General features: G+C 41.6%; 2 protein-coding genes across 2 annotated transcripts in view; one reads left to right on the forward strand and one right to left on the reverse strand.

Annotated features, from left to right (window-relative positions):
* Window positions 1-4,697, reverse strand: part of LOC101171739 (semaphorin-3D) — a 79,800-nt gene extending 75,103 nt beyond the window's left edge. Inside the window, exon 1 of the mRNA XM_023954800.1 lies at window positions 4,556-4,697. The gene's annotated coding sequence lies outside the window, so the exon portion shown is untranslated. The remainder of the gene's footprint in view (window positions 1-4,555) is intronic.
* Window positions 4,698-9,310: 4,613 nt separating this feature from the next.
* On the forward strand, window positions 9,311-17,059 carry map1lc3a (microtubule associated protein 1 light chain 3 alpha). Its single transcript, XM_004068593.4, has 4 exons — window positions 9,311-9,484; window positions 12,719-12,774; window positions 12,960-13,066; window positions 15,777-17,059. The coding sequence occupies exons 1-4, from the start codon at window positions 9,445-9,447 to the stop codon at window positions 15,937-15,939; spliced, it is 366 nt and encodes a 121-aa protein (XP_004068641.1). The 5' UTR covers window positions 9,311-9,444; the 3' UTR covers window positions 15,940-17,059.
* The last annotated feature ends 321 nt before the right edge of the window (window positions 17,060-17,380 follow it).

Raw genomic sequence — 17,380 nt, forward strand, 5'->3', positions numbered from 1 at the left:
ATGTAAAAAACTCCTTTGGACATTTTTGGTGGGTCAAATTACATTTTTGTGATTTCCTTCAACCTGATTCTAATCTACAAGTGTGGGAATTTTTGACCAAAAAGGAATCAACCTTAGAGGAAAAATAAAACGTCAGGACAGGATAGGAAATTGTAGGAAATGTAAGTTTTTCTGAAAGCAGCAGTCTGATTCTGATATTTTCAGACAAAAGTTTCAAAGTAAGGTCTTTTTAAGCCTTTTACACGCAAATGCTTGCATTTTTTATAAATTGCACAGCCGCATCGTTTGCATGAAAAGAACAGCTACTGGTTATTCTGGTTATTTATCTTTTTTCGAATGTCCATATTTGCTGAAGGAGTTAATTAGTGTCTGAATTCCTAAAATCACATATCAATGTCTTAATTTATCACTCCATTTTCCATAAACATTGCAGAGGAGAAAGGAAAACTAAATGCACTCAGTTCATCCTTACATCGTGTCATTCTTCAACTGGGGGCAAAGTTTCTGCATGATGCATACATGAAAACCCTTTCCACTGCACAGAGTTTCTCAGTGAGAGCTTCAAACTAGAACTGTGACATCAAACTGGTTTGTATCCCAAAAACCATAATTTTCTGATCATCAGTGACTTGTTTACATGCATTTAGTGGAAATAATTCTACTCACTGAACAATTTTTAGACCATTTTTATCATACAAGTGCTCTATCTAAAAAATCTGTCTGTGTGTGTGTGTATCTGTAGGTATGTAGGTATGTATGTGTATGTACATACATGTGTGTATGCTTGCATGCATGCGTGTGTGCCTCCTAACCCATGCATACATGAATGGATGGATGTAGAATTCCAACTTCTGAGTTTTTTGCTTACAATGAATAGACTTCAGGGAATTTTTGTGAGTGCATGTATTCTGCAAGTAAACTGAATTCCCCTCAATTTCAGTCCTTTAACCCACAAAGTACCACAGTGGCCCGCCCTGGGACCTGGCCCTGTCCGGCCTGGCCTGGCCCAGCCCGTGGGACAGCAGCTGTCGTGCTCATAGGGATGGGCTGCAGAAACTCATGAAAACCCTCACTCTGTCTCTTCTGAAGGTGGGGATTTTCTCAGCTTTGGTGAACTTAGTGGGCTAAAGACAAGAAGGAATTCATTTAGGAAAACAAGTCCGTGACACAGAATGAAAGGGATGTTTTTCTGGGCTTGTGAACTGTGCTGTGTCCACAGTTTTCATGTGGGTGTTCATACCATTCTGACATTTTCATCTGGCCTGGAAATGTTGTGAGGTTAAAAGGGGATCAGCCCCTGGGTCCAGCATGATGAAACCCTGAGCAACTTTGAAACTATGATTGGCTACTGCTCACTGAAGATAGATGGGGTGCATCTGAGCAGAATCACAGCATGGCAGGATTCTCCAGTTTAACTTTGGCCTGACAATAGGACAGGGAGAGGCAGAGGAAAAGTGTGCTCACAATCCAGACTGTCGTTTTTGGGATTTTCTTTTTCCAAATCAGCGTCTCTGTCCTGAGGATCCTCTCCACTTGTCTACTTACTAAAGTTTATTCAGTTGATTTTTTTTGATAGACACATCTGAGTCATAGTTTATTTCTACCAGACATTTGAAGCCAGTTTTAAACAGAAACATGGAGATCAAACTTAGATCTGAAACTTTTTTGGAGCTTTTTCATGCTTCGACAGACTATTTTCCAAAAACCCAAACAAAATGAAACAAATAGTTACAAAAACCCCAGAAAAACCCCAGCTGAGTACTTTCATCCAGTTTCTTCTTTTTCATCAATGTGTTTAGCGGCTGGGTAGCTCGGTTGGTAAGGTGGAAGGGCAGGGATCCAGGGTTTGATTCCTGGAGGGGAATGAACAATGGTAATGGGGCAATTACCATTGCAATAACACATTATCAGTAGGGTAAAACTAACCCAGTTCAATGCTTGAGACCTAGAATTCTGCTTCACAATGATAGTTATCATCGTCCTTGGGCTACCCTTAACACTACTGCCTCCCAAATGCAGCTCGTCTGCAGCTCGTCCCCCAGGGGATGGGTCAAATGCGGAGAACAAATTTGAACAGGGACTGAAGTGGGACTTTTTTTAATGTTTATTTTATACATTGACTGTCATCTACGGTCAGCTTAAGCGGACACAAGAAGGTGCTGTGATGACTTCAGACAGTGTGGTTGGGTTCTGATAAGGCTCTGCCATCCCGGTGTGAAGCTGAAGCGGCTCTTCCTTCACTTTCCTGTCAGTCCCTCCTGTTCTCCTCTCAGTTCTATCTGCTTCCAGCAGTGCCTCCCAATCCCAGTCTCCAGGCCTTCCTGCCTTTAATGTTTTTCCATCCTTCCATGCTACGACACACCACGATCAAATGACCGTCTTTATCAGGTATTCCCAGGATCCATTCAAACTGACAGACAGGTTCCCTCTTATCACCTTTTCCCATGCTCTTTTCCTTGACCCTGTAGGGGAAACTTTCCAGGGTTAAAGGGAGCAGATAGGAGAAACACAAAAGTGGTCTTGGCATTTTTTAGAATCTGAAGAGACTGTGGCAGAGATGCTGTCAGTGCGTCCCAGAATTCCAGGTTGAGCCTTTATCGTCATTGATACAGAATTTTTACGGCAAAGACGCCCAGGTAGGGAGAAGGGGAAGAACACATTGAAGGAAAGGGGATGATGTGCCCTCTGCTCACATAGGGAGACAAAGTCTAGGTCAAGAAAATAATAATAATAATCTATTTGAGTTTTTTCAGACGCTAAAGGCACTTACAATGTGTCCATTTTTCATTCACTCCTCATTCATACTTGGTGATGGTGAGCTACTGATGTTGCCACAATGGCCCTGGAGCAGACTGACAGAGCCGTGGCTGCCAGTATGTGCCTATGGCCCCTCTGATCACCGGGACATTCGAAAGCGTGCACACACCAGTGGAGCAACACTGGAGGCAGGAGGGGAGAGGTGTCTGGCCCAGGGACACGGCGATGCTTGACTAGGGGGAATGGGGTTTGAGCTCCTGACCCTTCATTCTTTGGACGACCTGCTTACCCACCTGAGCCACTGCTGCCCCAAAAGAACAGACGTCCACTGTACCAAACGCACAACACATAACAACATACACATGATGTGGGAAGGAGGGGCAGGAGGGTGTTGGGGTCACTGCCTCCATTGGCGCCGCCAGCTGGTCAGACATGAGGAGCAGGGAAAAGAAATATCATGAAAACCTCAGATGTTACCAAGTCTAGAGGATGTGATCAACTGAAAGAGCCTGATCCCTCTTCTACAGAATGTAACTGGTTTTACTCTGTACTGACACCAACTGCAGAGGAGGCGGGATCCCGGATGGGACTTTGTCCTGCCGTTGTATGTCCTACGTCAAACCTACAAGCTTTTTCCATCGGCTCCTGATTCACAGCTATTTGAATATAAAAAAAAAATACTCAGTTTTAATCTTAGATTTCTTTGTATACATCCTTAATCATGAGAAAAATATTACAAGAACACGCTGAAAATGCCAAAATCCTTATTTTATGATTTATTTGATTTCAGCTTGAGTTGTTGTATCTGTTGCTGCAGTAGCCTGTCCATGTTAGGGCTGTTTCAGGCTCAGCTGCCTCCCCATCCAGACAGCGCTCTATGGTGCACACAATGCTTTGTTTTACGTCCTAGAGGTCCAGGCAGGTTAAAGGGTTGGGAGTGGGGGGGCTTTTTGAGGGAGTTGTATCTTATGATTGACCAAAAAAAAAGCTGTACAGGTGAGAAAGTTTCTTCATTTTAACCAAACTGAGTTTAAACTGTCAAAGTTCAGTTTGTAAAGTTTAAAACGAAGAAGCGTGTGTGTGATTTTCAGTTTCCACGCAGGTCCCTCGCATTCTTGTTTCATGAAGAAAACTTTTTCTGTGGGTGGCAGCAGAGATGAACAGCAGCAGCAGAAGCAGCAGGACTTTTTCAGAGGAAACACAATGACACAAAGCTCAACGGTAGGGAAACGGCACACACAAACAGGCAGGGCAGGAAGCAACAGACCCACAGAGAGACTGACTGTACAGCAGTGAGGGTGCTGACCTCCACAACCGGAAAGACTGGGACAATAGTGGGAGCAGTTCCACACTGTACTCTGAGACTTTAAACCAGATGTCACCCTGGGAATCTGATGGTCGCAGTCGTGACACACATCCTGACAGAGCAGCACTGACCAACACCTCCACCTCCAACACTTCCACATACTTCAGCAGAGAAAATTCCAACATGGCAACAAAAAGCATTTTTATTACTAGGAGAGCCTCAAAACTCCAACTGACAGCAAAAACTAAAAGTTTCAATGATTAAACTGAAAGTCCCTCAAATACTTTTCCATTCTATGTTCCCAAACTTTCCAGAAGAAATGCGATTATTTAAAGTACAGCAGGAAAAACTGAAGCCTTCAAGAAGATCTCAGTCAGCGCTTCAGGCAGAAGGACCTGAACTCCTGCGAGATGCCCACAAAAACACCCCCAAGCCAAAACCTCTGGACCTCCTGCACAGCGCAGGAGCGCATCTCTGATCCGCGCCACTCACCAGGTGCAGGTTCTGGACTCTCGGCTCGGTTCGTTCGGAGCTGAACAACAGCAAGTGATGCACAGGCTTCTGACATGCAGGTCCAAACCCGCCTGAAGGTTCGAGCAGCGCAATCCCAGTGGGCGCGTGCGCACAGACGGTCTATTCCTGTCGTCTTGCTGCTGAATGCTGCCTTCACGAACCCTCGGAAGTTCCCCTAATTCCCAAGTTTAAACGTTTTTTTCCTCCTTTCTTTGAACTTTAAAATTATTACACTACATGATTACATTCAGCAACCATATGGGCAGAAGAGAAGGAAATAAAAAGGAAAACAAATTAAATTTGGTTTATTGCTTTTCACTGAGATTTAGTGAATATGCTGGAAAAATGATTTTTTATAAACAGTCCAGTTTAGTGAGTTTAGTTGGTCAGTGTATCTGGACACCTCTTGTGGTGGACCCCAGAGGTCTGTTTTAGGCATTGAACTGTTAATTTGTATTAATGTTAAATTTAACGGACTACTGATAAAATAAGCATTGTCTCCAATGTTGGGGAAACAGTTTACAACTGTTGAAGGGAAACATTCTTTTAATGCAGTGAGGGGAAAACGATGTTTCCAGACTTTTGCTTGCAGAATGAAACCGATAGTATGTAGACAGAAAAAAAAGCTAATCAAACACTGTGCTGTTGTCTAACATGATTTTTTGACAATGGAAATCTGGAGCCATGATTAACATATGGATGTTTTTAATACTGTGTTATTACTTGATGCTTCATTGTGTACATATTTACTTTTACTATAGATCACATGTGTCAAACTCAAGCATAAAAGTTTTTATTTTCTTAAAATAAAATAAAAATTGTTGTGTATTTAGTCATATCTAGGGGAAATCTGACTTAAAATATCGGAATGGGCAACTATACATTAGGACTTAAACACTGTCCATATAAACTAACCTGACAGAATCAAATGTAAAAAGATTTATGGTAGAGTAACAAGCAAACATACGTTTTTATGCAACTGTAATTGTCACTTTAAAAAGTTATAATAAATAAATAATGAGTTATTTAACATTAAGGAGTAGTTACATTTATTTTTCATTACATTTAGTTACATGAATAAGTCACATCTGGCCCTTTGAGGACAACCACTATGCTGATGTGGCCCTCAGTGAAAATGAGTTTGACACGCCTGCTATAGATCTATTTAAATCATGACTTCTGACTCGTTCAACTGCCTTTTTTGAAACTATCTTCACATCATTTCTTCTGTAACGTTTTAATTTCCCACTTTACACTGGGTCAGTAAACGTAACAAAAAATGCCCTCACTTTTAAAACCAGAGCTCCCCCTTGAGTTTTTAGTTTGCCCATGCATCTTTAGACCCAAGATCGCGAGCAGGGAACAGGTGGAGGAGAAGCTAGAGAGGTGGAGGTTTGCCCTGGAAAGGAGAGGAATGAAGGTTATCTGCAGGAAGATGGAGCACATGTGTGTGAATGAGAGGAACCCAAGTGGAAGAGTGAAGTTACAGGGAAAAGAGATAAAGAAGGTGGAGGATTTGAAGTATCTAGAGTCAACAGTCCAGAGGAATGGAGATGTGGAAAAGAAGTGGAGAAGCGAGTGTAGGTGGGTTGGAATGGGTGGAGAAACGTCTCAGGTGTGATGTGAAGAGTTTCAACTAAAATGAAAGTAAAGGTGTAGAAAACTGGTGAGAGTAGTCATGTTGTGGGCTTAGAGACACTGGCAATGAGGAAAATACATGAAGCAGAGCTGGAGGCAGCAGATATGAAGATGCTGAGGTTCTCTTTGGAAGTGACCTGGATAGGATCAGGAATGAGTGCATCAGAGCGACAGCACATGTTAGAGGCTTTGGAGATAAAGTCAGAGAGGCCAGACTGAGATGGCTGGGACATGTCCAGAGGAGAGACAGAATGCCTTTCTTTCGCCAAATGGAAGAGCGTTCAGTGTGTCACCAGTTATTAAGATGACATTTTTAAATAAATTTCAAGTTTTAATAGCTTTTAAATTTGTAGAATTTTTGAGAAGTCACTGTAGTTTTTTTGTTTTCACAAATGAAAAGAAGTAAAGATGGTTTCATGGAGGTATATTTACATTTATGGAATTTGGCTAGAAGAAAAATTAAATTGAGTAAATAGGCCTTCTTGTTTTCAATTAAAAAAACACAACAACCTAAGATAATATGCCTATAACAAAGAAAAACAAAACAAAATAACATAATGAAGAATATATTTTTCCAGCAAGTTTAGTACACCAGTCCAAAATGTTGTGGTACATGAACAGATCTTAAATTATGATATTTTATCATATTCTTCAATCTTTTTATGTTTTATGATGTTTTATCACATAATTTTATCATTTTATTTGCTTAATCTAGAATTTTTATTCTTGTATTTTATGACATTTTATCATATACATATCTGTTTAATCTAGAATTTTACTTGTATACTTTTTTTATGATATTTTAACACATTTATTTTATTAGACTGTTTACGAGTGTTTTCTCACCCTTGGCTGGGGTGTTTGTGTTTTATACTGACACCCCTGCCAATAGGAGGACAGGGCAGACGGCGCCTTCTGGTTTCTCTGGTTTATCTTTATTTATTTATTTATTTATTTATTTATTTATTTTCCACTGATATTTGTCTTTGTGTATTTTATTGTGTGGGGCTAATTTAACGTATCTTATTATATTTTATTGCATTTGATTTTGTTTTTATGTACAGCACCTTGAGCTGTCTTTGAAAGATGCTATATAAATAAAATTAATTTGAATTTGAATTTAAATGAATGTGTAACGGTTTCCAGAAGACTATTTCAAATTGATATCCTTTTGAAATCTGTGGGAGATAAAAAAACATTTAGTGGATAATATTTATATAACCATTCATTCATTGATTCATATTCGAATCTTCTAATTTTATCCTTTCAGGTTCACCGGGCTGCTGGAGCCTATCCGGGCCAATTGCGGGCAAAGGAGGGGACATCCTGGACAGGTTGTCAGTCTGTCACAGGGCCACAATCACACACACATGCACACACACATTCACACCTATGGACAATTTAGAGTTCCCAATGAACCTATGAAGCATGTTTTTTCTGTAGCAAGATTAAAAAAAAATTCAAAACCAGAAATGCTTTTTCATTTTAAAAATGAAGCTGTATTTGTTGACTCAAATTAAAATGAAAACACAATCTGCCAAACCGCTTTTTCTTTTTCAACACAACTCATTCTGTCACTTAATTAAAATGATAATGAAACGGTTTTTGACATTTCCTTTACAAAATGTTCTCTGGTAAATGTGATGCAAAATTCATTTAGAAATGTCTAATTTGACAATTAAAATGGACTAACAGAAATGCTTTTTCATTTTCACAATGTAACTGCATCAAATAACTCAAAATTAAAATGAAACATCAATCTTTCAAAATGCTTTTTCATTTCTACTTTAACATCTGTGACATAATTAAAGCAAAAATGCAAGGAGAGGATTGCATTTTCGTTTTCACATCCACCGTGCGAAAAGTGTCGCAATATTAAATTGAATCCGTTAGTTCAAAAGGGGCCCAAGTCCAAGAGGTTTGTTTTTCCAGGAAATGATTTTAATTGCATAGCTTATAGGGAGGCTACACCAAATGATGAATACTTTACCCAGATTTAGCACAAGTTCATAGCTTACAAATGCTATAATATGAAGCACCTCACTTTTATCATTTTAGAGGACTAGCAAACTAAAGTCTCTGGACTTGGACCCTTCTTGAATTAAACAGGGGTGCTGCCATATTGGATAACTAGTGCTGCCATCTATGGGATAAAGCTAAACCCATCCAAGAGAGGCCCAAGTCCAGGAAAATGCACTTAATGCATTTTAAATGTCAAGCATAGTCAATACATAACAACGGACTTGGGACTTTTTTTTGCACATAATCAGATAGCTTTTCCCTTGAAGACCATAGAAAAAATAAAATCTCTATTTTGAAAAATTGTGGACTTGGGCCCCTCTTGAACTGACCAATTCAATTCTAGTTAGCATTTGCAGGAGGGAGGCGGGGCAAAAAAGAAAAGAAAGAACATTTTGGAGGATTGCTTATTTTAATTTTGAGTCAACAAATGCAGCTGCATTTTCAAAATGAAAAAGCTTTTCTGGTATTGACTTTTATTTTTAATTATGCTACAGAAACACTTCCATAGTGGTACACATGCAAACTCCACGCAGAGACGTCCCCATTGATGTTCTGTTTCAGGACTTGAACCAGGGGCCTTCTTGCTGTCAGGCAAGAGTGCTGACCACTGTGCCACCATGTGCAGTGGATAGTGCTATAAACATTTAAAAGAAATGCATCTTATCTAAGTAGTTTAAAAATATTTATAATGTAATATCCACATTTTTTCCAGGGTGAGCTAGAGATTCTACTGTTCCAAAACAGAAATGATCTGTGGAGAAGAGACAGCAATCCAGCATTTGATGTCTGAGCCTGGAATCTTCATTTGGAGTCTTGTGATGGTCAGAGGGCCCCAGAGGGGCCCCAGAGGGCCCCCAGAGGGACCGCAGAGGGACCGCAGAGGGACCTGCCCCTATAGCGTTTTTGCTCCATGCAGATCGGGTTTTCTGTTTGGTTCGGGTGAGAACGGCAGCTTCTCAGTCCAGTTAGGAAGCCCAAAGTCTGGCTGATGGAATGAAGGAGTGAAGTGGTTCCAACACCTGGACCAGTTTGGTTCCGAGCAAATGGGGGACGTCCCCTTTAAACGTAGCTGCTGACGTCACCGTCTGTGTTCAGAGGCTTTGTTTGCCCGGACGGAGCCGCCGCTGAGAAGACCTGTAGAGAAGAGCGCCGAACCGATTTGCAGCGTCTGACTTAACCGGGCTGGACCTGACACCACGGCGACAAAGATGCCGTCCGACAGGCCTTTCAAGCAGCGGAGGACTTTCGGTAAGAAGAACCGGCCGCTGTGGGCCCCGCCAGCCCGTCCGCCACCGGACTTTCTCAGGGCAGGCCAGGGCCGCCGTGTCCGCGGATGGCCGGCCCGGTTCCGTCGCTGTCGGCAGGACCGGCGCGAGACCTCTGCAGGTTTTCGTGGGTCAGCTGGGTTCTTGTCACTCTGGGCCTGTTCCCGTTCTGCCAGACCTCCGATAGCAGATTAAAAACTGCGAGCCGGACCTCGGTTCCGTCAGTGCTTGACCCGTTTACCGTGGATGCTGCCATGTGACACCGGAAGCTCCTTCTGTTCTTCCAGAGGTCTCGCAGGTCGTGGAGGTTCAGGCGGTGCTTCTCTGTTGGGGGTCAGGGGAACGGTACTGTGGTGGGGGGGCAGCAGAAGGTCACTGACCACCTCAGGACTACTGTACTCTAACAAGGAAACGATCTAAAAGTAATAGATTACTTTAGCTGAGGCCCAACGGGGGCAGCCATTTCAACCAAGAAGCTGCTTATCACGTGTTCCTGCTGTAGAGGATTATTAAAAGATCAATTCTCAAGATGTTTAAATAGAAAACATTCAAAATGAGATAAATTGATATCGTTACCATTTGGATTGAAGTACAGTAGATTTATTTGACTATAAGGTTTAAAGTGACCAAGTGCATCACAGCAGACAACACAACATACATGTGATGTCATCAGCAAAAACTGATGAGTCCATCATTACAGTCCTATGTGTAGAAAATACTTTGAATATAAACATATATAGACAAAGTCATGTCACCATACAGTGTGGTAGAATGTTTTTAAAATGTTCCCTTTGGATCATTTTGATGTGGAAAAACAACAGTGGACTGAACTTTAGGAAACTAAAATGTGAATAGATTGGACATCCATTCTTGTTTACTTGTTTGTTTGTACACATATTTAATTTACACTTGATTATCTTGAAGAAACACAAGGAATCTGGAAAACTTCCCCTACACTGTTCAGAACCTGCAGGTATTTCTCTCTGAGTCACACTGGTGGACGTTTTGGCTAAAGGTGTCCTGGATCCACTTTAAGTCAGTGGATCAGATCCAATTGGATCGCCTAACATGAACCAAAATCCAAATTTAGTCAAATTGGCAACCACAGTCAGCTGTAGCTACTGAGCAATAACAACATTAGAGGACACCTCCATCTCAATGAAAGAGCAGAACCCCCTGCAGAACCAGATCCATGTTACTTGTTAAGGTTGAAACATTTGTTTTCTAGGAATCATTTTTGTGCTCGTGTCATTGTAATGGAAGAAGCTGCTCTCATCATTCCAGCACTCTGTCGTTCTTTAACAACACACACAGACAGCACTCAGCCTCTGGCCTCCATCTTTAATGTGAACAAGTGAAACTGCAGCAGCAGGAAAGGAACCCTTAAGTGAGGTTTGATTTCTGCCGGGGTTCAAAAACAAGAAATGCAGCATTCTAAATGACACCAGGAAACACTAGCTAATTAATCCACATGTACTCAATGTCTATGATAAATGAAAAACTCCAGGAATACAAAAGACAAGGACAGAGGGAACAAGGTGTCAAATTCATTTTGGTTTGGGGGCCGTCTGATCTCATGTGGGCCAGACCAGTAACATAAAGGCAAAATAACAGCTTTGTGGTTTTTTTTCTTAGTTGGAAAAAATGCCTTAACCATAGGAGGCAAATCCCTTATTATTACAGATTCATTGACAGAGGCCAAGGGATCTAAAACAAAATGCATTTCACTTAAAAAAAACATGGTCGATTCAATTTTATACAGACTGAAGCAATCCTGATAATAAACTCAAGAGGGGCTACGGAAAAAAAAGAAACACCTTGCCTAAGATTTAAATGTGTAAATAAAGGAAAAATTAGACTAAATCATACTTGCAAACATATGTGAGCAATTTGGAGTTAACCTCCCTTTCTCTCCTGAAACCATCCATCAATATCAGGATTTAAATCCTGTGCAGCAACACATTTACTGTCATTCAAGTGTGCAAAACACAATGAAATTTCCAAGAGTCTTTTCCTGGTTTGCTGCCAGAATTTTGTGGCAACACCTGCCTTCTTCCTGAGCTTTGATGGGGCGCCATCAGTGACCAGACTGACATCATGTGACCAGTTCACTCCAACATTGTCCAGCACAGTAACTAGAGAGCTGACTATGTCATCAGCTGTTGTTTTGTCCATCAACTCAAGAAACTCTGCTGTGATGGTCTGCTCAACACCTCTAATAAATATGCACAACTTTATTCATCTGTGATGTCGGTGCTTTCATCAACAGTGACTGAAAATACAATAAATGACTAGATTCCTTCATTTGGCCGTCCAAGTCTCCTCGGAGATGTTGTGTAATCGTAATCCTTGACAGACTCATGTTGGCAAAGGTAGACTGCTTTTTGGGGTACAACACTTCTGCATCCTTCATATTTTCCATAAGTTCACAATCCAAAAATGGATTGGATGTTTGCTCCAACTTGTCTGCAATAAGGTGTCTATCACTGCTCTATCACTGACGTCACGGCTGCAGTTAATGCAGACGGTTGTTTTTTCAGTCTAGCTAATAGTTGGTAAATCTTCTCTTTTCTTAACTGCAAATAGTGAAACTTTTTTTATGTTGAGTCTCATAATGGTGCTGAATGTTATATTCGTTGAGCACTGCAACCTTTTGATGGCATACCAAGCATGCAGGTTTTCAGGTTTCAGCTCCATGAACAAATAAAACTCTTTCCATTTTTCCTGGAAAGCTCAGCCCTCCACTTCAACCTTTTTTACTTTTGTTGCTTTGTGATTCTACCCCCTCCCATACGTCTTTATCATCCTCCAACTACTTGAACCCCATTTTCCCCCCTTTCTTTTGTACCCATGTCCCCCATCTCTAACATCCCTCTTCCTCTTTCTCTCCTTTTTTTCCATCCAGTCCAGCAGGAGATGTATGCAAAAATATTTAATGTAAAGTTTAGCTTCATATACAAAATAAGTTTATACAAATATACACCTTGTGTGTTAGAAGATTCCTAACCTCCTATTGTTACAGTAACATCTGTCCAATACAAGAAGCCTTCAGCTCTGATTTGTTTTCTCGCCTTCTGCACAGGACAAGAACAAATTTCATGTGGTTTTAGAAGATGCCCAGTTGCTCCATTACAGCCTTCACATTAGCACTGCAGAACACTCAGGCAGTTAACATACAGAACCTTTCAATGTTTTTCTGGGTCTGGTTTCCCCACAGCTGACCGGTGCAAAGAGGTGCAGCAGATCCGGGAGCAGCACCCAAACAAGATCCCTGTAAGCTGCCTTTAACTTGATCATCACTGCATGCATTGAAGACCAGCTTTTACCATGTGGACATTTCTCTGAGCATGCTAATGCATTAGGAAAGCATGTGGCAGAACTCCTATGTTTCCATGTTTGGTGGGGGAGGGGGGTACCCAACATATAGAAAAGACAGACAAACTTATCTTTGTCTGCAGGTGATCATTGAACGGTATAAGGGGGAGAAACAGCTGCCCATTCTGGACAAGACCAAGTTCCTGGTACCTGACCATGTCAACATGAGTGAGCTGGTAAAAATAATCAGGTTGGTCCCTCGTTTGCTTTCATTAAACTTCAACTTTGGATGACAGAGAGGCTTGTTTAGTCTGCCACTGCAGAAACGTAGCATAAAAAAGGGAACAGAGCAGGAGAGCTGGACCAGAGAAGCGAACAAATGTACAAAAACTGAAAAAGCATGAGACAAAGCACAGGGCCCTGCGGTACACCATCCCTGGCTTGTGTATATTTACAGTATCAAACTGAAAGTTATCGTTTTAATATGGATTCTTTCTAGCTTGGTTTCAGTCATGAAGTAAACCCAACAGTGCTGTGCTACACATCAGTCCATGATTGGGTGTCATTCTAACCTGCAACGGCGAGTAATACACTAAGAGGTTCATTGAGATTTACTCACTAATAGGGCTGCGTGATATGAGGAAAACTTGCGATATGAGAGATTAATATTGCGATAATGATATAATTTGCGGTACATAATCAAATGGCAAAATAACCAAAAACATCATTCCCATTTCATTCCAACAGTTTTAAAATTATATGACCCTCGTCAACATAGGTGACAAACAGCTAACAGAATAGGCCTCCACCTGATTGGTCAACAATATGAAGGCGTACATCCGATTGGTCAAATGCATAAAGGGATTTAATTGATTCTTTAAATGCCTCAAGCTGCCATAAGATTGTTTTAACACATTTAAGGTTTACAATTTATTGTGATTTTTGCAGATTTTTGCCAATTAATGATATGGATATCGCAGAGCTGGGTATTGCGATAACGATAAATTTGCGATGTATCGTGCAGACCTACTCACTTAAAGTACAAAAACCAGAACATGATTTGATAAATGAAACCAAGCTAGTAGAGGTGCAACGCAAGGCACGTTTACCGCTGCCTGTTAAAGGCAGATTTACCTTTTTTAGCGGGTGCAGGTTCCTCTTCTGTCTCTTCATTGGACCGTTTCCCCTTGTCAAAGCAACTTTCTAAAGAAGTTTGTTTTTTGCTCATTTTGGTTGTTTGGGTTTAATTTTAGCGGGGTGTATCATGTGATGTTTGGTGTCGCGACTTTGACGTGCGTGAAATGTGACGGATGTAACAGAGAAAATCCAGTCAATTTTCAAAATAAAACGTTTTTGCGAAAAAAAACAATAAAATGGAAATTATTTTTTCTTTCTGTGCGTCCCGGTGCCAAAATTTCCCGCGGCCCGGTACCGGTCCACGGCCCGGTGGTTGGGGACCACTGATTTACAGCATTGATTATCTTATTTGTTTTCAGATTTGTGAATTTATGGCTGAGGATCTCCTGAAACTGTAAAATAACCTGTAAAGTTTATCTGCTGACATTACGCTAAATCAACAGGCATGTGTGTTGTGTTCATTTTATGTTAAATCTTTCAGTTTCTTATTTTTAAAAACTGCTTTTGTAAGAAAAGAATTTTCATAAAAAAAGCTACTTTCTCTTCATATTTCAACATCAATTGATAAAAATAAGACATGGAGTTGGAGTTCAGACGTTTTATTCTGCCACGGGGTTTTAAACAAAATGGTCGCTACACTAAAAGAAAGAAATGCTAAACCCTGTTTTTATTTCATTTTTGTGGCTTTGCTGCTCCTTCTGAGAGAAACGCGCCAGAATTGTTGAAAACGGCAGAAACCCCTTCGAACAGAACCGATACAAAGTCCACGTCTTCCTCCAAGCACTTAATACAAGACAGAGACACCTGATTAGTTAGAATCTAGACCAATCAGCAGGCTGTTTGATGGCAGCTTTGTCACGCTAAACTGAAACTTATGAGAGCAAAGTCATAAGGAAAAAAGCGAGATGAGACAACGCATGTGAAAACATTTGTGCTGTAAATTCAAAATTATTTTTTGAAAACAAATATTTCATATTTTTTTTGCAACTTAGAACGTTTTGTTTGCAATGTGGTGGCATAAATATCACTTCATATTAACCATGATGCACAGCATTTGCTCACCTGAATCTCCAGGTAACTGGAGATAAAACAGCAGACCAACCAATCTGTAGCCAAGTTTCCATGACACATATGCACAAAACTTTATTGAAATTCTAGAAGAAAAAAATTGGCAATTACACTGTTTCTATTAAACTCTGATTACGTGAAAAATTACAAACCAACTCACGATAAGTTATTCAAAAATGTGGTGATGAATGTGAACAATGCTTTGATTTACAGCAGATACGTTCAGATTTCTGCCACGGCACTAGCGCTCATCATCATCTCTATCAAAGGAGACGTTGGCGTCTTATTCAGACTTTGGAGCGGCGAGCTCCTTAAACGTAGGAGCGGCTACAAATGAAGCCATTTTTGGAAATGGTGGGTGGTGATTTTAGAGATGTGGATCCAAAAACTCCACATGACGCGCTCAACTTTTGATGAGCTGTGTGACGCTGTGGGACCTCTTGTGGCGCCCGCTGTGCAGTGTCCAAGGCCGCCACTACCCACCAAGAGGCGCATTGCCATCCGGTTGTGGGTCAAGTAATTCGGAAAAAAGTTTCCATTACAGTTTTGCAAAATATCTCAATTTCAATCTGCCTCAAAAACCGCCTCCTCCGAGCGCAAAATCTTTTTCCAAAAAATGTGAGTTTTTTATTAAATTGTCCTGTTTCCATTAGACAAATTTATCACAAATCCAATTTCTGCAATTTCCTAGTCAATAAAAACACAGCCATTGACTGAAAAGATGTTTTTGCCTTACGATCTCGCCCCCACCCCAGGCGTCGGCTCCAGCTGAACCCCACTCAGGCCGCCTTCTTGCTGGTCAACCAGCACAGCATGGTGTCCGTGTCCACCCCCATCTCTGAGATCTACGAGCAGGAGAGGGACGAGGACGGCTTCCTTTACATGGTCTACGCCTCCCAGGAGACCTTTGGATGCTAAGGAGGAAGGGAGGGGGTGGGGCAGTGGCAAATCCTCCCGTGTTGGGTGGACAGATTTTTGTTGGGGTGTGCAGTTCAAATGCCCCAGGCAAACACTCACCTCTTAGCTGTGTTTTATTACAGGCCTATTGAGAATCCGAAGTTATCAGAAAAACTCGCTCCAGACCTCAGAGGACAGGTGCGTCCGTCTGCTGTCCCACAGTCCCACTTCAGTTTCCTCCTGTTCTTTCCCACGGATTTGAGTTCTTATTTTGAAAAGCTGATGCAAACCTTGGCTGAAGGTGCAGGTTTTATTCTGAAATGGGGCACAGATTACATCAGAAAGCTAGAGGATGAGTAAAGTCACGTTGTAGTTTTGCTAGTTCTTTAGTTGTGGCACAGAAGGAGCTCCAACTCCATGTCATTTGTCAGGTTGGCCTTCACCTGTGAGCCCCCTCCAGACAGACTTACCAACCAGGTTAAAGAGCTGCACTAACCTGCTGATTACCATAATGCTCAGCTTTGCTCCCAGCAGCCCGTCAGGAGTTTTTGTTTGACCGCTTCCACAGCTGCTGGACGTCTCAGAAGGAAATGTCTCACAGCGCCTATGAGGATGTGCAGGAAAGCAGGCACCATGCCTGGAACGCATCCCGCTTGTTCCGTTAGCAGGATCCCATCCATACCGCCTGGACTTTTGCGGTCTGGCGTCTTCAGAGCGGCAGCAGAAGCAAAGGTCCAGCCTCCTCTGGGGCTCATGGCAGCAGAGTTGAGCTCAAGAAACGGGATGTAATGCCGAAACGAAGCTTCTTTTGCACACGAATTAAAACAAATATGAAGAGTTTGTGGAGATTATTCTTTATTGACTGTATTAACGTTTCCTTTTTTTTAAATTAAATCTTGTCTTTTTAAAACATTGAAAATGTCCTGCACTCCAATCCTCCCGTTTTCTCCATCAGTTTTGCCTTGTATTTATACTATTTCATGTAGAAGTCTTGATGTTCTCCCAAACCAAAAACAGCATGGAGTGAGGAGACGACGATCCTACAGTCCCGCTGAGCATCTGTCAGCTTTCCTCTTCAGACTGGTGTACACAGAGGCATCGCTGCCACCTAATTTAAAGCCAATAAATAATAAAAAAGGTTGCCTTTGAGTGTCTGTGCTTTTAGGTAATGACTTTCACATCGCTGACGGGGAGCAAGGCCATGTGGGGCAACATGGCGGCCCCTTGCAGAGACTTGCTGCAGGAAAAATATCCACTGAACTACAGTGTGCAGAGATGAGTGGATGAGGCTGGAGTCAATGGTGGTGCAGATTTTCACAATTCTCCCTAATGCTGTAGTCACAGATGCAACCGCCACCACCCGATGAGAAGGCATCAGCAAAAACTTGACGTTAAGCTGGCAGCGTGGTGGCACATTGGGGTATGCGACTGTAGTCTTAAGATATTGTAACACTTGTGCTAT

The sequence above is a fragment of the Oryzias latipes genome, chromosome 5 (assembly GCF_002234675.1).
Source record: "Oryzias latipes chromosome 5, ASM223467v1".
NCBI lineage: Eukaryota > Metazoa > Chordata > Actinopteri > Beloniformes > Adrianichthyidae > Oryzias > Oryzias latipes.